Below are 22,084 nucleotides of genomic sequence, written 5' to 3'. Positions count from 1 at the left end.
ACAGATGATCTTCAAGCTTGTGTACAGATCGGCTATGTTTCACTATTTTTAAATGTTGTAGTATGTATGATACAAAGAAAATCACACCCGTGTGAAGTGAGGGGCGTTCTTATCATCGCACATCATCACGACGTAAAATAGACACTGTGCTTATTTGCTCAGACATCGACGTAAAATTCTCCATTCATTGTCAATGGGAATTTAATGTTTGTGTAGGATGGAAATCTGCACTAATAGCTGAATATACTGTAGGAGCGCCCCTCAAAAAAGACAATATTTTCTGCGGCGGACACCTCTTATCTCCAACATTCAAACGTTTTGTGTTTTCGTACATTAACAACCTATACATGATCACACTACAGTGTCACATAGAGCAGTGGTTCCCAAAGTGGGGTCCGGGACCCCCAGGGGTCCTTGGGGTAGTTCCAGGGGGCCCCCAGCTAAATTATAGTTTGGAACCAAATGGACCCTTGTGGGACTGTAACTCTGAGAGTGTACACATATTTTCGAATGGGAACGACTGACATAGAAACATCACAAGTAGCAGATCCACAAGCTCAAAACTCTGTGTAAATCGACATGTCGACATGTGCTACTTTTTCATCCCCTATAGAGGGTATGCACGTGACATCATAATCATACCTGCGAAGTTATGAGGGAACGCCTACCGAGTGGCAAAACACTACTTTCTGGCCTTGACAGCCCATACATCCAAACAGAAAAGTCCTATCTGACTATAGACGATGTTAAGAGACGTTAAAATCACTTTTCCACTGACTTTGCCACTCGATTTGCTACTCGATTCGCGTAGAATACGTGAATAATATGCGAATAATACGCGAATAATATGCATATAATAAGCAAATAATCTGCGAATAATACTTAATAAATCTTGATGGACCAGTCATATCTAATCTGGAGCATTCTCTATAGCTTAAGCCCAACACACACAGTCTGCGAACGCCGCACGTCAAGTTAGCCGTCTCCGTTATTGTCAATTAACCTATCCCACACCGGCGGCGTCCGACGCGCGCTGGTGCGCGTTCACGCCTCGCCTGACGCTCCGATACGCCACTGTTCTATTTTCCAGGAGTTGCCGCTGCGCACCCGCTTCACAGACGGTGTGTGTTGGGCTTTACAGTACATTACCCACTAGTGCCTAAATGCCTATGATCCTTCAATCTGCCGATTAGACTATATGGCTTCTATTATAAGATAAGTACAAACTTGGAGCAAAGGTCATACTGTAGGGGTCACTCCTTGTGGCTTGATGTCTTGCTCTAAGGATCATGAATGCCTTCAACAAGTTTCATAGCAATCTGGACAATAGATAGCCTATAGGGGTGTTGCTATAGACGACCAGCACCAACCTTATGAACCATGGGTGACCCCATGGCCTTTCCCTCTGGCAGGAGGAAAGGCCGTCGGGTCAGCTGTGGTTAATAACGGTGTTGCTAGAGGCCATGGGGTATGATGGGTTCCTCTGGGGAGCATTAGCGTACATCATACATGGGTATGATGGGTTCCTCTGGGGAGCATTAGGGTACATCAAATTCCAAGGCGATACAGCCAGTAGATTTTTTTTAGATGTTACGTTTCCACCTCCAACTTTCCTCCTCTGCTTTCTTGGCTCAAAATGCAGTCCGACTCCAAACCACCAATGGAGCCGTAATAGGAGCTCAGCCATGCAAATTGGCACATTGTGTCTGACGTGATTAATGGAAGGTCATAGTGGACATGCCCACAGCAGCTGAGGCCAGCTGTGCTCCTTAACCACTTATACGTTTGCATACAAAGTGGTTCAATTTTAGTGCACTTCTTTGCAGATATTCCCCTACTGTAGGCTCTTGTGGTCAAGAGGCTGGGATGCGCCACTGTGTGTAGTGTAGTAGATCTATGAGCACAGATGCCACACAGAATCACACTGTGTGTAGTGTAGATCTATGAGCACAGATACCACACAGAATCACACTGTGTATGATTTATGTCTTTATGTTTTTTGTGTGGTATCTGTGCTCATAGATCTACATCTATGAGCACAGATACCACACAAAAAACATAAAACCCAGGTTCCGGGTAAATATAAAATGCAGCTTTAGGATTACGGGAAGACAATGGAAAAGACGAGGCATTTTATTTCACAATGTAAGTATTGTGTCCACTACTGGCACTAAATGTGTACTAAACGTGTCACTATGAATCAAGTGCAGCATGTGAGACGATTGAGTGGATGAGTGCTCTAATGGTTTGAGGATCCTGTCCTGATCACAGATAATAGACTCTCATGCTGAGTCGAATGCTGAAAAAAGATTGCACCTCGTCCAGCTGACACTATAAATTAGAGACACATTAGGGCTGAAGTCCCTAGGAAGGTGCGCACACACACACACACACACACACACACACACACACACACACACACACACACACACACACACAGAATAGAATAGATAAGCGCCTGAATTACGAGGCACCGGGTCAAACGAGATATATTGTACAAGGAACAGAGAGGTGGTCCACTGCGCCTCAAGCCAAATTGAGGCTGGCCGCGGTGCATCTCAGGAGGTCATCAGGACCTGATGAAGATGTATCGACATCAAGACAGACTTTCAAGAGGACCACACGGTTGGTCAACGAACGGAGATCACAACAGAAACGTTGTCACGTTGCTCCAGTGAGATCACAACAGAAACGTTAGATCACGTTGCTCCAGTGAGATCACAACAGAAACGTTGTCACGTTGCTCCAGGTGCCTTCCTTCTTCATATATATTGTACAACCAGTGTTAATGTACAAAACGGTTCATCCATCAGTATCAATAAGCTTTTGGCTTGTCGAGCCTCTTATCGGTGTATAGCCGCAGTGGCTGACGTACTATATAAGGGGCCGGGACGCGACGGGCGGTTGCGTCATCATCGTTCGATAAGGACCCGGCTCAATAAGCCTGCTCGATAAGGTGATCGTTATCAATAAAACCTTAACGAGCTCCATCCCTGTCCATTTATAACCCTGAGAATGTTCAAAACTAGAGGTTCACGTGCCTTCACCGTGCACAAATCTAGCTTATACAAAAAGGGTAAAAAAGGCAATAAATAAAAAATCCCAGCATGCACCAGGCTGCAACTCAATATGCCTTGCAGTGAGTATACTACGTAGTCTTGCCTGAAGCTGATTGTTGCTATAGTATAGACTGAGTGAGTTTAACGCTGTTTAACGTCGTATAATGCAATCAGATAGGACTTTTCTGTTTGGATGTACGGTATGGGCTGTCAAGGCCAGACAGTCGTTTTTTTTTTGCCTACACAGTAGGTGTATGGTGATGAAGTCACGTGCATACCCTCTATTGGTGACATAAGGTTCTTACCCAGCCAGAATTCATCCTCTAGGTTTCCAAAGCCCACGCGATAGTCGCTCCACTTCCTGGAGAAGTCTGTGAGGCCGTTCTGTCGTCTCTGGAACACCTGCAAAAACACCAGAATTGTGACGCTGACATTTGAGACAAATCAATCATCAGTAGTGTTAAGCGTCTGTCACACACGACACGACAAGGCACGCGCACGCAAGCCATGACACACACACACAGACACGAGAGGTGACTTGCAGAACATCCAGTCGTGTAAATTACGTACATTTTCTCAAGTACTGTACTTTTTGTTTTCTTTTTAAATGTTTTTGTTTTGTGGCTTTCACCTTTTATTTTTATATATATACAGACTGGGATGGGGAGTGGAGCCTGCGGCACACTGCCAGACTGGATTACCTGCCAAAGTGCCTGGACCGCTGAGCCATGACCCAGGCCCTTAGGTACAATGTTGAGGTATTTTTTATTTACTTCAGTATTTCCATTTTCTTTTAACTTTTTACTTCTACTCCACTACCTGTACATCTCAAAGGCAAATATTGTACTTTTTTTTCCACTATCCCGGCCTAGTTACAGTACATAATACATACAGTAATCCACTTACATTGGAGCAATGCAGATCTGTGCCCTTTTATGGCACGGATCTGGTTTTCCAGAGCTGTGGAAAACAGCACTGGGCCGGACCAATTTTGCTATTGCCATCTTTAATTACTAGTTACTTTTCAGATTTAGATTATTATCACAAAAGATACATCTCTTCAGCCCTATATATATTTTGTCCGTTTGGAAATAGCCGATCTACAAGCTCCATTGTGAGATTGTAGATCTGCTATTTTCAAAGGAGTTTTATACATTTTGAAGTTGTGAAATGGGACATTCTGCACAGTAAGTATACTGCTCCTTACTTCTGGTACGCTAAGTATATTTTGAAGCAAATACTTTTACAACCTACATTGTAGTATTGATACTACTATTGAAAACATGTGATTACGTACTTCTTCCATCACTGAGAACATTAAAGACAAGACACTATAAAATGTATACATCTTACAATCCAGCCTCCCTCGTCGGTGGTCATGTCGCAGTAGACCTGCACACCCTGGCTGGGGTCCCTCTGGATGTAGATGGTATAGACGCCACTCAGCGTCTCTCCATTCAGCAAGTGCTGGGCACAGTTCTGAGGCGTGCTGAAGAGACGGCTCCCTGCGGGAGGAAGAGAACAAGTGAAGCCAGGTGTTCTACAGTATCACGGCAGTGTTTTAAAAACAAAGGGCTGTGGGTGACCCATATAATGGGTCCATGGAACCATTTTTCATGGGTCGCGGGTCGCGCCTACGGTATATAAACCCATATACAAGCTCACAACTCCTTGGGCGGATTTAGTTGTCACACGTATGTAAAATGTGTCCTCTGCATTTACCCGTCATAACCATTAGGAGCAGTGGGTGCCATTAATACAGCACCCTGCAGGGAACAGTTAGGGGTTAAGGGTCTTGTTCAGGGACGCTGGGGTGTGAACTGTGGACAACCTCACTAACCATTCAGCTATGGCTGCCCAGATATTAAACATGAAGACTATACATACTGTAAGTGATAGTGCCAGTGCAGCAGACAGTGGAGTATAATCATAGTCATATATGCATAACGTGATAATGCCCGTGTGATGGCCTGTGTCGAAGACTGGCATTGGGATAGGGCTCAGTGCTTGTTCAACAGCCTGGAAGGTGACAGGTGGAAACTGCTCCATACTCCGGTCCAATGGCTTTTGATACATTCAGTAGAATAGATTGTGGTTGGGGTAGCGAGTGTCCTTGATAATCCACTCAGCCTTGGCTACGCACTGCTTCTCCTATCCCTGAGGGAAGGCATCTCACTAATGCTTACTGGTGAGTGGCACAGCTCGCATACCAGGCAGAGAAGCAGCACGTCAGGATGCTGTCATTAGTAATTGGTGGTATACAGTAGTTATCAGATTCAGCCCGAAGGTTTTGATCATAATCAAAAAAGAGTTTAATTGAAAGAATAAGACTTAAGGTCATTACACACTGGCGAATTAGCGACGCGATGCGAATAAGCGATCTGAAAATGCGAAATATTGCATGTTGCAGTTCGCCTGCGAATCTCTGCAAAATACGACACCAGAGCGAACAAATAAAGTGCGAAAACGGTCGCATTTTCGCCACTGATGTGGAAGCTTGCATGGACTTCAAATTTTTGTTTTAAATGCAAATTATTCACACGAATATATCGCGTCGCCAATTCGCCAGTGTGTAATGACCTTTAAACTGAAAGTTTCACATTTTCCTTGTGACTTTGAGTTACAAGGAAGTTAGTTTAAATGTAACTTTGATTCACGTCTTCTGAATGGTAAATGGTGCATTTATATAGCGCCTTTATCCAAGGCGCTTTTACATAGATTGTGCATTACATTCACCCATTCATACACCGATTGCGGCAGAAGCCATGCAAGGTACAGCACCAACCAGCACATCGGGAGCAATGTGGGGTTCAGTGTCTTGTCCAAGGACACTTCGACATGTAGACAGGAGGAGCCGGGATTCGAACCGCCGACCCATGGATCATTGGACGTCCTGCTCTACCTCCTGAGCCACAGTCGCACAATACATTATTTATTTTCATTTTTTACTTTCATTACAGTTTCTTTACTGGACCATTGGATTGTGGGCAGAGCGTGCATCTACTGTAACTGAGAGGGTTGTGGAAGTGTTTTGTTTTTGTTTTGGTGACATTACGTAACATTGCCTACAGGAAACCTGCTGCCAAAGTACAATATGTTTTTGAAGATACTCTGGTGAACTATCCTAAATACAATAATGGGTAGTTTTTGTAAAACGGAGAGCTTTACATACATTCTATTTAGTGGCTGCAACTTTAACAGGAACTTCTACGATCTGTGAACATTTTATTCAGATTATAAATGATATACACTTAAATCGATCTAGAAGCAAATACAAGCTCACACTGAGCTAAAATCAATTTTAATGATACACTGTAAATGTGGTGATGTACATTAACAGCGGGGAGCCCCGCTAACAGGCCGGGCCGCTACGTGGCTATAAAGTGCAAGTGCTGTTTTCGTATATGAATAAATACAGTCAACTGTGTATAGAGCAGACTATGCCACCTTTCTGTGCATGTACGGTTCATTGAATAGGGAAAGACCAGTTTAGAATGCAATGGCACGTTTAATACATTAACACCCAAACGCACCAACAAAACACCCACAAACAAACAAAAAAGAATACCCTTCAGAAGTGAAAGAAAGCAAAGCACAGCACAGGGATGTGCTCAGTGATGCCCTCGAGTAACAAAAATCTTTATATGTATACTATCTATACATTTTAAATAGGGGGGCTGAAGGTGTTGCCCCATTTCTAGCTCCTGAAATTTAATATATATATATATATATATATTTTTTTTTTCAAAAATTGTTCACATACTCAAATGTTGTGATGCCCCCCCCCCCCCCCCCCCCCTCTCTGTAAAATACAGCGACTGTCAGTCTGTATAATTATTATGTAGGTTCAAGGAGACTAGCAATGCTGTATTGTCAACAGCATGGAACCGCATCCTTCACTAGTCTCATTTATAATGCTACGCTGAGTCCAAGCTAACTGCTGAGACTGTATAGAACATCTTTCACGTGCAGTTCAGTCCGCCTGGTAGCATCAAGGATCAGGAAGAGGAAGAGGAAGAGGAAGAGGAAGAGGAAGAAGAAGAAGAAACAACTTTATGCCACAGAGCCCTCGAGTCTCTATTCTGGCTATAACATACTAGGCGAACATTCGCCAAAAAGAGGCAAACATTCGCTGAGGTATAGTACAACCACAAAATGTACATATTTTTTCTTCTTCGCCCCACCCCAGAAAGAGTGGCAAGCCTGTCTCTGGAGGATGTCCTTGTGTTTGTAGCTGGGCTGAAGGACATATACAATACATCGTACAACAATACAGACATTAGCCACAGCAAGTAAAGCGTATTTCCTTGGGCAAATACAATGAATCGAGATTCAAATCGTATACACAGTCACAGAGGAGGGTCAAGAAGCCATGAATTTTAATATAGAAAATCCCACCTGGGTTTGGTCTTCCTTATCTTTAGGTGATAAACAAAGGTTGAGGACAGAGTTAACTATTATTCAAATACTGCAAATATTTACATTTGCATATATTTGAAGTGGATTTGGTAATTGAGGTCCTTGGTCTGTTGGCAGCGTACACAATGTGAATAATATATCCCATAGCCTGGAGCAATGGTGGGTCTGAGTTTACAAATTAAAATAATATTACATTTTCTTTTTAAAGTTGTCGTTGACTGATTTGAAAATTATTCTGGAGTTGAGGTCCTTGGCCTGCTGACAGCGTGCACAACAACTATGATGCTGGGTCTGCTGCAGACAGACACACATACAGGGGTGAATGCATTATCCCTGTTGGGTCTGCTGCAGACAGACACACATACAGGGGTGAATGCATTATCCCTGTTGGGTCTGCTGCAGACAGACACACACATACAGGGGTGAATGCATTATCCCTGTTGGGTCTGCTGCAGACAGACACACATACAGGGGTGAATGCATTATCCCTGTTGGGTCTGCTGCAGACAGACACACATACAGGGGTGAATGCATTATCCCTGTTGGGTCTGCTGCAGACAGACACACATACAGGGGTGAATGCATTATCCCTGTTGGGTCTGCTGCAGACAGACACACATACAGGGGTGAATGCATTATCCCTGTTGGGTCTGCTGCAGACAGACACACATACAGGGGTGAATGCATTATCCCTGTTGGGTCTGCTGCAGACAGACACACATACAGGGGTGAATGCATTATCCCTGTTGGGTCTGCTGCAGACAGACACACATACAGGGGTGAATGCATTATCCCTGTTGGGTCTGCTGCAGACAGACACACATACAGGGGTGAATGCATTATCCCTGTTGGGTCTGCTGCAGACAGACAAATATACAGGGGTGAATGCATTATCCCTGTTGGGTCTGCTGCAGACAGACACACATATGGGGTGAATGCATTATCCCTGTTGGGTCTGCTGCAGACAGACACACACATACAGGGGTGAATGCATTATCCCTGTTGGGTCTGCTGCAGACAGACACACATATGGGGTGAATGCATTATCCCTGTTGGGTCTGCTGCAGACAGACACACACATACAGGGGTGAATGCATTATCCCTGTTGGGTCTGCTGCAGACAGACACACACATACAGGGGTGAATGCATTATCCCTGTTGGGTCTGCTGCAGACAGACACACACATACAGGGGTGAATGCATTATCCCTGTTGGGTCTGCTGCAGACAGACACACACATACAGGGGTGAATGCATTATCCCTGTTGGGTCTGCTGCAGACAGACACACATACAGGGGTGAATGCATTATCCCTGTTGGGTCTGCTGCAGACAGACACACATTCAGGGGTGAATGCATTATCCCTGTTGGGTCTGCTGCAGACAGACACACATATGGGGTGAATGCATTATCCCTGTTGGGTCTGCTGCAGACAGACAAACATACAGGGGTGAATGCATTATCCCTGTTGGGTCTGCTGCAGACAGACACACATACAGGGGTGAATGCATTATCCCTGTTGGGTCTGCTGCAGACAGACACACATACAGTGAATGCATTATCCCTGTTGGGTCTGCTGCAGACAGACACACATACAGTGAATGCATTATCCCCTGGGGGAGATAAAGATCACTATGCCAGCCACTATGCAAGAAAACTCTCATGCATGAACCTCCTTGTCAGGCCAGACTGTCAGGTATGATTTATACATTTAAAAAAAAGAAAGAAAGAAAGAAAGATCGACAAGCGTTGCAATGCAACTGCAAAGCAACGAATTGTGAGCTTGTAAATCGTCTATTTCGCCAAGATTTGAGCTTGCATATCTCTGCTACTATTGTGTGACGCTGCACAATATGAAATAAGGCATTAATTGAAAGACGTTTCTGCCAGTGTGCACGTGTGTGTGCGTGTGTGTGCGTACGTATGTACCTGTGGTGAATGTGGTGGAGACTATATCACTGGTGTCCATCCCTCTGGCTGCCTGCAGTCTGACGGTGAACTCTGTGGTCTCAGCCAACCCCTCCAGACGAATCCACGTGTCCTCCGCATCCAGAATGAGCTCCTATGGTGCACACGCACGCACGCACGCACGCACGCACGCACACACACACACACACACACACACACACACACACACACACACACACACACACACACACACACACACACACACACACACACACACACACACACACACACACACACACACACACACACACACACACACACACACACACACACACACACACACACACACACACACACACACACACACACACACACACACACACACACACACACACACACACACACACACACACACACACACACACACACACACACACACACACACACACACACACACACACACACACACACGCGTCGTACTGCCGCGTTTTGAGTTTCGGACATAGGTTTCCACCCGACAGAGAGTCAGAGACTACAGGTATAAGCACCCATAGTACATGCCCACACACAGATACAGTATATGTCGTCATTGTCAGGCGGAAACTTTGTATGTCCTAAACCTATTTTAAAAACCTTTGAAAATTGTGAAAATAGCAGAAGCTCAGTGTATCATGAAGTAGGGCATTCATTTACGAAAAAACACAAGTTGAAATATGGAGATATGAGGTTTCGAGGTTAGGCACTCAAATGCACACACAGATCAGCATGCACACACGTAGCAGATTTAATCCCTTTATCCAGTGTAAATGTCAGGGATAAAGCTCCGCTGCCACATTGGAAACCCCAAACATTGTTAATAAAACTCTGACTTCACTTGGTGATATAATATCTCAGGCAATATATATATATATATTGTGGTACTGTAACCTTGCACTGATTCAAGAAGATTCTAACAACATTCCCTTGTTGTGCTCAGTAATCATAATACCAGGATAGATATAGAGCTCTGTTTAAAGGTTGGTCATCGTCATCATTTTTCGACCGCGGTCGAGATCATGGATTTCACAATGCCACGCCAGACTTTCCGGTCCTTCGTTGCCATCCCCAGTTCCTGCCTACTGATGCATGTGTCCCTATCGATGACATCAGGGAACGACAGGTTTCTACCTCTGGTCTGCTTTGAGTCAGGGCTCCAGAGAAGAAGGGAAGATATAACCTCATTTTCAGCTCTGTAGCAGTGGCCGGCAAACTGTGTTCTTCTGGATCGGACTAGTGAAGAAACACGGGGAAGGTTGCCGTATATTAGATTAGTCGATGGGTGGCTCTTCCAAGACAGATGTTGCTCTCTCATTAGAAGGCGGGTGTAAGTGCCATCCAACCGTTTCTCTAATTTCTTTGAAAGTGTCCATGTCTCAGAGCCATATATAGAGTAGAATCGTCTTAAATATTTTTACTTTTAACATCTTACTAAGCTGGGATGACCAGATCTTATGCATGTCATTGCAGGCTGACCAGGCCATACCCTTCCTAGTTTGAAAGTCCTTTTGGGAAGAAGATATATATAAACCCTTGTAGTCATCAACCTGTTTCAGAGGAGTGTTAAGTGTTTTTATAATGTGGTTATTGTTGGATTTGCATATATTTACGTTTCAGTTTTCGTCTCGTTGTGATAGTTGGAGTGCTGTTGACCCTGAAAGATGCTGTCATAACAGAACACATAACTCGACATAACTCAATTACCGGTATATTTTTTTAAATACATTTTTATCCCATGATTTTGGAAGGAACACATTATTCCAACTATTTTCTTTTTGTGGAAGAATGATGTCTCAATTGGCCACCATATTCTTTTGTACAAATCTCAAGCAGCATGCAGTGTAGGGAGATTTAGTGTGCTCTCCGTGCATATGTGTGTGTGTGTGTGTGTGTGTGTGTGTGTGTGTGTGTGTGTGTGTGTGTGTGTGTGTGTGTGTGTGTGTGCGCGTGCGTGCGTGCGTGCGCACGTGTGTGTTCTGCGTTATGTCTTTATCGGGTAAGACTTGTGTCTGACTAAGTGTTGTCAGTTCAGGCAGTTGGCAGCAATAAGCACTAAGTAGTAGTGTGTGTGTGTGTGTGTGTGTGTGTGTGTGTGTGTGTGTGTGTGTGTGTGTGTGTGTGTGTGTGTGTGTGTGTGTGTGTGTGTGTGTGTGTGTGTGTGTGAACTCAGTTGAACTGAAATGCATGCGCGTTCTCTTCCACCAGGGGCTATAATGACTTGGCAACACAAAATAAATAATTTAAATGAAATATTGAACCAGGAAAAAGTCACACATTTCCAGGCAATATGTCACTGTGAATTATTCAGCAGAGCAGGTGGTAAATGGTGTCTCTCTGTCTCAATGGATCTGACACTCTCTCTCTGCTTTCAGGGTCAAGATAAGAATTTCATTGCAACCTTTACTGCACAGATCAGTCTTAATAACGCTACATTTCTGCTCTGTCGTACATCAGTGCCACGTGCCAAAAAAACCCCCCAAAAACCCCTAGCTCGGTAAAGCTTAAGCTGAGGTTGTAAATCTTCACATTTTTGGCACGACATTGCCATTAGGATGATATGCATTTACGCACTCGGTATTAATTGCATATTGTTGGCGTCGGTGGAAACCTCATTATGTCCAAAAGCGTTACTTTTCACGTCACCATGTGACACGTTGTGAGCTTGTACACAGGGTGTTTTCGCTACTTTTGTAGCAAACTGTACTATGATGAAGTAGGGCATTAATTTACAGGGGAACACAATTACGGAGACGCAAGGTTTCTGATTAAAACAATACATGAGTGTATGTGTAGTATACTGTAGGTGCTGTGTATGCATGTCGCACGCGCATGTGTTTGAAAACACTTAACAAATGGTGATACACGTCCTCTACGTATGCGTAAATGCTAATGGCGTACCAAATAGGTCACTGCTTGATAAGAGATCGCCCTGGCAGATACCGGTCATAAATTGCTAAAGTCCATTATGTGGCTGTGCAGAGGGAGGTGGGCTGAATGGCTGCTATATGGTCAGGTTACAGCGGAGGTAATTGCGCTGCAATGTTTTCTGCCTTAGTAAGCAGGACCTCATTGATGACCCATTGTGAAGCGACATGGACAGCAGAATGTGAAGCCAGAGTTACACTTAGTTGGGTATGGCATGCATGCCAATTGACTATGCAGACCGTGCAGGCCATGTTGCCATTGGAGTTTGGAAGCGTCGTTTAATACAATCAGAGGACTTTTCTGTTTGGATGTATGGGCTGTCAATGGCAAATTGCACCTAGTTACCACCACCCTGCCATTAAGTTAATGGCAAGATGGCCGTGGTCTGCATAATTATGGTCAATAAGTGTATACTATTGTTCTAAGAACAAACCGTGCACGGTGTTGATTCATCCATTTGAAAACATTGGTTATGGTACTGTATGGCAACTACTTTTGGTTTGTGTTGTTTTCGATGGTGATTTAATTAATATAAAACATAATGTCAAATGTTGGCGATTAGAGGAGACGAGAACAAACGACCAACGTATATAATTGCTGCCGGTCAGGAATCTCATATCTCCATATTTCAACTTCTTATGGTTTTCCCGTAAATTACATATAGTAATAGTACAGTATCTAGTTTTTGTGTGTGAAAGTATACGTCTATCTGTGGGCTTTATAAATATGGAACCAATGAAAAGCATTATTAAGAGTTTCTCTGGATCCATTGAAACATAAGTAACCGTTCTGGACATAAGCTTTCCACCCGACGGCAACTACAGTATGTACAGTATATTAGAGTGAGGATGCAGAGGCACAGAGGATGCAACACAGAGACCCCCAGCTGGAACAGACCCACCACCACAGCATTGGCACATGAGTCACTGGCGCAAAAGAACAAGGAGCCGTCTTGAGTGACAGGCAAAATCGTTCACACCTATTAGCCGGAGATGCTCTTTGAAAATGGCATGCCACTTTGAAAATCGCATGCCACTTTGTAAATCGCATGCCACTTTGAAAATGGCTGTTTTCTGCCCCCTCAATATCGCAACTCTTCTATTAGATGGCTCTGGCTGACACCAACTGGTCAATGCCAACACCAGTACACAAATCACTCAACACAGACATGATGTGTGTGAGACATAATGGGTTCCCAACCATCCCTTGAAATTATAGTTTCCTTATTTGAAAAGAATAAATAAAAATAAAATAAATTAAAAAGTGTCCCTTACTGTACTTACTGTATAATGAACTGACAAACTGTTCCTCTAATCTGGTGTGCAGGTGATGATATGCACATTACGTACATTACATTTTCTTTCTTTTATTTCCAATGGGCTTCGGTGGCAATGAGGGCCAAAACTGGTGTCCACCAGGTGGCACTGAATGAGTTTTAAGGGACGCAATAAAACAACGACATCTGCATCCACGGGATGCACTACTGTACTACTGTACTGGTTTTTATTCTAGTTTATTTAGTTTTTATTATAACCATATAAAATTAAATGGGAGTTAAATGCTGCAATTTGTAAAAAAAAAAAAAAAAAAAAGGGCTAAATATGACTCCTAACGTTGTTGATGTGGGACTCATAAAATGTCCCTGGGACTCATCTAAAAGACCATCCCTGCATCCCGGGACTCATCATTACACTGAAAACCTATTTACATCACTGCCGCTGTGTGTGCGCGCATGCGTGCGTGCGTGCGTGTCCTGTATCTCCATACGAACCTTGCGGCTGCCATCGGCTGACTTGTAGGTGAGCATGTAATTGTCGATGTCTGCCATTGGCGGCTGCCAGGAGATAAGCGCACTGCGGTGGTTCACCTCGCTGGCTGTCAGGTTCAGGGGTGCGTCCATGGCTATCGGACACACAACAACGACATCCATCACTTAGAAGAACTGTAAGTCATCAGAGTTTCATGGCCAATTCTGGCCACACGAGGACTCGCACAGGGGAGAGCCCTGGGAGTGTGACGTCTGTGGCAGAGATTGTTGCGAACGCAGTGATTGCGAACGCAGTGATTGCGAACGCAGTGATTGCGAACGCAGTGAGCACTTACTATGAGACCTAGCAGATCATGTCTGTCTGTGTGTCTGTGTGTCTGTCTGTCCCGCTATACGTCCAAATATGGAGTGTACGTCCAAATATGGAGTGTGTTGGATCCATCACAAATAAATCACTCAGCTCCATATATGGGCACAAAAGGGGCCAGGTCCACATATACAGTAACAGCGGGACAGACAGACAGACAGACAGACAGACAGACAGACAGACAGACAGACATGATCTGCAGGGTCTCAGCTGCGTTCGCTTCCCGCGTTTGCGCGTCTTACTGGTATTCAAAGTGTACACCTTAAGTAGCATTTCATGACTCAGTCAAACAAGATGAGCATCGGTGGTGGGAAAAAGTATCAATACGGCAATGTACAGTAGAACTACTGTAAAAGTACAATAGTATTGGGCTATTGACATCAAAACTAATTTTCGTAATGATTTTTGTTTGCCTATAATGCATTCACAAAATTGTGGTTATTGTGGTTGAAATACTTTCTAATATTGATTCAATTCAAATGTTTAAAATGTAAATCACAATCAATTGCTTCCACAATTAAACCAGTTCATTATTTATGTCCAGAGACATGACATCACATTTCACGAACACGTACACAAGTGTCGCATATTATTCAACCAATTATCCACATTATATAAACAATGATAAATCAGAGTACTCTAAACAAACCCTTACACTGTTGGCATGTTCCCCACACACATCCCTTCAATGGAGGCAACAATCAATTATCAATCGACTTGAATCAAGCATCAAACAATATAAATATAAAGTCAAAATAATATAACTCTCTGCAACATACACAATAAATAATTCAAACTTTAACCCATTTGTGTCACAACCGGTTATAGGTTATGTGGGGAAAATAACACAGGAACTTAATACAGGTCGTTAAATGTATCATCATTGGCAGGGTGAACTGCCACATATACCTACCTGTATAATTCCCAGAATAGATATTGTAGTTATGAAGTGGAATAAAGTCTTGTTTGAGAAAGTCAAAGCCAAAATAGGAGTACCAAAAACTGAAAAATGTAACAACTGCACCGACATTTCTAAATACAATCTTCTTATCAAAGAGGGGAATACTGGAGTACGCTAGCTCTTCCTATCAAAATATTGTATTAGGACTGCAAACAAGCATTTCAAATCTATAGTCTCTTGTTCAGAGGGAATATTGTAGTAGCGTAAAGAGCTTGACGGGTTTCACAATGGAACGAGTTTGGCAATTTACCATGGAATATCTCTAATTGTGCAGCAACGTCTCAGTGTCAATGGGAGATCTCTGAGTTCTGTCAGCCTGCCTGGAGCAACGTGTATTGCAGACAGTCAAAACCTCAGTGTTCATTTATCCATTTGTGTCTGCCTTTTGCTACCCCTGCTGGACACGGGTTGCTTGGAATTGTTTCCATTTACATGATTTACGAATCAGTTAGTCACGCTACTGTTCTTCCACTGAGAACCAGACAAGCCTGGCAAGATGACAGACGGTCTGTGTCTGTTGCATGTAGCCGTGTGAAATGTTGGCAACAGTCGAGGTGATTGAGCTGTAATTGTCTTATAATTGTGCACGACGTTTGCTGTAATCCCCAGGTCCCAACAGTACGCAAGCAAAGCTTACTTGGTTTAAGGCTTAAGGAAGCATGTTGTTCTCTTCATATTGTGAGTGTGTTTACACGTGTATACAGTAGTATCGAGATGAGCTTACAGTATATGGTGCATCTTGCCGCAGGTCTTATTTAGGACATGCTGTCTCACGTACTCTTTTAATATCCCTGCGTTCGTGACAGTGAACAACAAGGCACCTAGAAGCAAATATTGAATATTTAAAGGCTAAATAGGATTATGCAGATGGTGAAATCCCACAGGATTCAAATGTAGGCACCAACAGCAAAAGTGTATAAATTACAGAATTGTATCCCAGGCAGATACACGCGCACACGCACACGCACACGCACACGCATGCACACCCGCACACAGGAAATTGGGCACCGGTCCAGTTCATGAGCCAGGACCTAAGATTATCACTTCTCTCTGAAGTTGACAGTGACTTCTTATTCCATGCAGTAAGCACATTCATTCACCCATATTATGTATCACCCTTGTCTTGAAATATTTTTCTGATTACAATGTCTCAATTGGGGAGCAGACTCAAGTTTACCAGCCATTACATCACACTTAACACGCAGTTGTTGTTGTTTTTTTTATCTCTCCCCAAACAGCATTTTTAGCGAATGATTGATGATTACCGCGGCTTCTTTCCCCAACTTACATCACTGGAGTTGGGGGTGACTTCTGCTTCCCTGTGTCGTAGGACAGGCCTTTTGACACAACGGCAGCTCATTTTGATGCCACCTACTGCTGCATGACACAGGCTGACTTTGTGTTGGGGAAGTGGTTTCCCGGGATTACGTCATACCTGTGGGGTGCATTGTCAAATTCGCCCACAGTGTGATAGAGGTGATTACAAAGATTAGCTCCTGCTCTGCTAATATACTGCACTGTCAATGCTGACGAGTAGATGAAAGATCACCTAGTTCTCCCCTCTGACTCTGTGACATTTTGATTATCAGCCGTTCTCTCTCTCTCTCTAATTGTGAAAATTAGAATTCAGTGACGGGCTGACAAGAATGCTCTGCCTTGTGTCATTAGCTAGTTTAGTTCAACGGCTGACCCTGGGTTGAGCCCAGAGCTAGCGCTCACACTCGCACGCACACACTCCAAAAAACTTCAGTAAAGCTCAAATTATGTCAAATCAACCATGGACCCTTGCCTTGCGGTGTGTGTGTGTGTGTGTGTGTGTGTGTGTGTGTGTAAAAAATCCTTTCAGGAAAAAGGGTGATCACCTGTCTAAAGGGGAAGGATAATTTTGTCTCCCTTGGGCCTGCTGAAAGGTGGATTTTTAGGCATGTTTTAAAAGATGTAAGTAAGTGATCTGCAGTTTTTGAGGGAGGGCTCAAGCTGTGTTGTAGAGCAGGAGAATTTCCCCATGTTTGTTCTGAATGTGGTGTTGGTACCAGAGTGTTGTTTCCACTCCCTCTAGTATTGTGGACTGTGGGTGCCACTCACTTTTTGAGGTAGTTAGTCAGGTATGCGGGTACTGAGGGCATTGTGTGTGTGTGTGTGTGTGTGTGTGTGTGTGTGTGTGTGTGTGTGTGTGATCATGTGTGTATATGTTGTGAGGGATCCCTGACAGCTCACTAAATCTACCTTCAAATAAGGTTCAATAAAGAAGATCTTAACCAACGCTTTCATTCTTCCTTTTCAGCACTATCATAGCTCGTCATTTCCGTTCTCACTGTCAAAATCTGTTCACAAATACAAGCACGGGCACTTTGCAGCAGCCAATCAGGTGATTTGACTCCGCCTCTGACACTTGCCATTCTCTTTTCAGTTTGCAACGAGCAACCCACCTCCATCCCCAACTCCACCTTGTCATCTAGTGTTGAGAAGGAAGGAGGTTCATCTGCTCAGCTGCCGCCACCAGCATCTAGACTCCAATTATCCAATGGGGGGGGGGTTCTCCCTATTAACCCATTCTGACCTGAGATCAGATTCATACGAGGTTTCCACTGGACACACACTGGTCTGATGAACCCATTCTGACCTGAGATCAGATTCTAAAAATGTCAGTCGTTCGATTTTTCTAAAAATAGCAGACCTACAAGCTCGTAGCGCGCCACTCGGTGGCGCGCTATGAGCTTGTAGATCTGCTATTTTTCAATAGCTAAAGCATAACATAATGCTAACACCAAAATGGGTTCCCGTTCAGAATGGGTTAAAAGCTAATCTTATTCAATAAATGCAATCGGAGTCTAATCGCCAAAATAATCTTCTGCTATAAACGTTTGCCATTTTGCTTGCTAAATTGCTGCCAAAATAATCTTTCCAATAAACATTCGGCTTATTCCATATTGGTGTGATCACTCCTTTTATTGAATTAACAGTGTGTGTTCGCCTAGATAACCTCACAGTGTCCAGGGCAACTCATCTCAGGTGGTGATGGGCAGAAGCCTCACAGAGTAACAGAGTTTTAAAGACAAGATTATAGACAGAGGAGAGAGAGAGAGAGAGAGAGAGAGAGAGAGAGAGAGAGAGAAAAGACTGCGGTCTGCAGATTAGACTGAAAGGATTGTGTTGCTGTCGGGCAGAAACCTTGTATCGCCATATTCATTTCTATGTTTTAACTTAAAAAAATTATAAATCATGCCCTACAGACGTGTCACACAAATGTTGCTGAACTACAAGCTCACGACTCGTCACGACGTGGTGTGAGCTTCATTAGACGTGTTTTAATGAGAGTGAAAGTGGTAGAAAGTTTGGAACTTCGAAGGTTTCTCCACTTGACGATATTATTCTACTGGGGTGAACAAGAGTCCACGTACGTCTCCATATTGACGTGGGTGACGATCTTCCTCCAATAATCTCCCGGGATCATCCTTTTTCTCTTCCTCACTACTGCTCCTTCTCAGCCCATAATCGCCCCGTCCTGCCATCTATCAAGCCGCCTCCTTTCCGATTCCTCCCACCCGCAAATCTCCTGATATCTCTTCCACTTGGTACCCCCCCCATAATGACACAAACTAAAGGTTACGTAAGTAACTACAGTTCCTTTCACCCTGTGATCGCGCCAGGGAGATGGCACTCCCCATAAGAGAACTATTAAAAATGAAGATAGATAGAAAGAACCTGAATGTTCGTCAAACTGTTAGACTAACACTAAAGGTCCCTCTGCCCACTGGACGCGTTATCTGATTTTTAGCTGCGTTCTTCCGTCGTTTTTTCCGAAAAACGTGTCCAGTGTGCAACCACCTTAAGAACCTTTTATTTTTTATCGCAACCACAGTGAGAACCCACAGTCATCTGTGTCTTTCTTTGAATTTGTTACGCCTCGTCCTGTAATCCGCACAAACTGCCATTCCTATTCTGTTTGGCCAGAGAGGCTGAGTGGAAATGTGTTGTTGTTCCTCGCTGTATAGTCACCTCATGCTGGTGGATCATGTTGCTTTTCAGCATTGGCATTATATATATCTCGTCAAAAGATGCCTTTGCAAACAGATGTGGCAGAGAGAGAGAGAGACAGAGAGAAGCACAGAGAGAGAGAGAGAGAGAGAAAATTGGGAAGGCTTTTGAGATCTTAATGATAAAACTGCCCACAAACACAGCCACTGCTTCTCACTCTAGCGCTCAAGCTAAAACACAATATTTTTGTTCCAGAATACATACAATCAGAGCAGTGGAATACGTTCAAAAATGGTTATGTAATGGTTATGTAAGACATGACGCACGCACGTGCACACGCGCACACACACACACACACACACACACACACACACACACACACACACACACACACAGACTCTTTCTTCTTTCATTCTCTGCATCTAATTAAACAGGTCGAGTGTCGGAGGGTACACAATCAGGTAAACAGGTGTTAGTTTTTAGTCGTTGGCAGGTTTCCACAGTCCCAGCATCCTGCGACACACAGAGGACACTCAAAATGTGAATAAGATGATTGGGATTGTTTATATTTTTTCATATCTAATCTCTCATTAAACAGGCTGTGTAAACGGATCCCGGGCAGTAAGCACAAACAGCGGCAGTGGAGCAGATGGAAGAACGGTCTGAGGCGAGTCGTGGTTATAATCTGATTGTAGGGACTGTGGGGACTGGGTTGTTCAACGGGGTAGAGTAGATGTAATCTGATGTAAGGGACTGGGTTGTTCAACGGGGTAGAGTAGATGTAATCTGATGTAAGGGACTGGGTTGTTCAACGGGGTAGAGTAGATGTTGACTTTAGGGACTGGGTTGTTCAACGGGGTAGAGTAGATGTAATCTGATGTAAGGGACTGGGTTGTTCAACGGGGTAGAGTAGATGTTGACTGTGGGGACTGGGTTGTTCAACGGGGTAGAGTAGATGTAATCTGATGTAAGGGACTGGGTTGTTCAACGGGGTAGAGTAGATGTAATCTGATGTAAGGGACTGGGTTGTTCAACGGGGTAGAGTAGATGTTGACTGTGGGGACTGGGTTGTTCAACGGGGTAGAGTAGATGTTGACTTTAGGGACTGGGTTGTTGCTTTCATAATCTGCTTTTGTAATCAATACTTTGGGGTTGACCCATTTTGGGTGGGAACCCCTTTTGGTGTTAGCTATTGAAAAATAGCAGATCTACAAGCTCATAGCGCGGTCTGCTATTTTAGAAAAATCTAAGAACGACCGACATAGAAACATAGCTTTTTCAGAAAACTGTCAGGACGTAGAAGACTTTTTTAGAATCTGATCTCAGGTCAAAATGTGTTAATAAACTGGAGAAGTAGAGAAAAAAAAGGGTCGTTCAGACCTTCATCAGGCATCATGATGAAGCCTGATGAGTGTCTGAACGACCGAAACGTTGCTCAATAAATCTAATTCTAAGTGAAGACAGGTGTGCGGGATCCTTTTCTCTCTACTTCTCCAGTTCCAGTTATGTGACACACCTGTCCACTGTAGGTGTGCAGAAGGACCTTTTTTCTTCTAAGGGGTTAATGAACTGAAATGAACAACATTCTAATCTGTGATATAAGAAAAATGGGTTCAAAGTGGAAAAAGCAGCACTACTTATTTATCTCATTCTTATTTATTGAGAACGCTTAAATAAAAAAACTGTACTTTGCACAAATTGTTAAAGCAATTCCACTCTCCATCTCTTCCAATGGAGAGTGGAAATGGCAAATGTGACACATGCAGTGCCCATTGCGGTTGCACCGTCAGCTTAAAATTACTTGCGTGCGTGCATGCGTGCGTGCGTGTGTCCAGGGAGAATCTCACAAAACCCCTAGACCACTTTCTTGTGCACATTGCCAGTAGGCCAACAAAGGAAGTCCAACAATATCTAACATTTACTATACTTGCGCAAGCAGAGCGCACAAGTATTGAGGTTGGCTGGACCATAAGTGGTATTTATGTATGCATAGATACCCCTAATTGGCTGTTGATGGTGACGTGATTAAGATATGTTTCAGTGTTGGGTGGGTAAAAGGTAACGTACATATGTATACTTGTATGTACAGTATGTCAGTAAGAATGGTGGTCCCTTATTGGCTGTTGATGGTGACGTAACTAAGGTACGCTTCAAGGTAGGTATAAGGTCAATAACGGTTCAAAAAGGAAATAGAACAGCAGTTCTAAGATTCATTAGTTAGTAGCAGTACTTGCGCACTCTGCTTGCGCACAAGTAGGTCATGTATGGCCTACGTGTGTGCGTGTTGGCACCTCGACAGAGTGCATTTCTAGTTTTATAATGGGGTCTACAGAGATGTGGATCTGGAGATCCAGATGATCAAATCTGTCTTTGCATTTTTCCCCCTTGTGTACTGTGTAGTCTCACTGAGGACTGGAAATAGTCTGTAAGTCTGAAGCTATTTCATATTCAGGAAAGAAAAAAGGAAGGAATTGTGATGCCCATCGGTGATCGGTCTCATGGTACACTAAAAACAACAACAAAAGCAACAGCAATGCTACTGTATTTAAATACAATCAGAGGTGAGCCAGCTGGCTTTACATTGCCTAGTCATGACAGCGGCACAGGAGCCATGTTGAACCAGCAATAAAAGGCTAATTGTTCTAATTGGGCAGCTGTGTTGCC

At 43.7% G+C, this 22,084-nt stretch overlaps 1 protein-coding gene across 1 annotated transcript in view; it reads right to left on the bottom strand.

The window, feature by feature from the left end:
• Positions 1-22,084, bottom strand: part of tnr (tenascin R (restrictin, janusin)) — a gene marked incomplete at its 5' end in the record, with an annotated part of 107,458 nt that overhangs the window by 13,291 nt on the left and 72,083 nt on the right. The window contains 4 exons of the mRNA XM_080777902.1: positions 3,365-3,461; positions 4,413-4,564; positions 9,407-9,539; positions 14,118-14,248. Of these exons, the coding sequence (XP_080634028.1) occupies positions 3,365-3,461; positions 4,413-4,564; positions 9,407-9,539; positions 14,118-14,248 (513 nt within the window). The remainder of the gene's footprint in view (positions 1-3,364; positions 3,462-4,412; positions 4,565-9,406; positions 9,540-14,117; positions 14,249-22,084) is intronic.

This window comes from Protomyctophum bolini, assembly GCF_963924005.1.
Source record: "Protomyctophum bolini genome assembly, chromosome: 12".
Taxonomy (NCBI): domain Eukaryota; kingdom Metazoa; phylum Chordata; class Actinopteri; order Myctophiformes; family Myctophidae; genus Protomyctophum; species Protomyctophum bolini.
The sequence above is the reverse complement of the archived record's forward strand: the minus strand, read 5'-3'. Positions and strand labels throughout refer to the sequence as shown.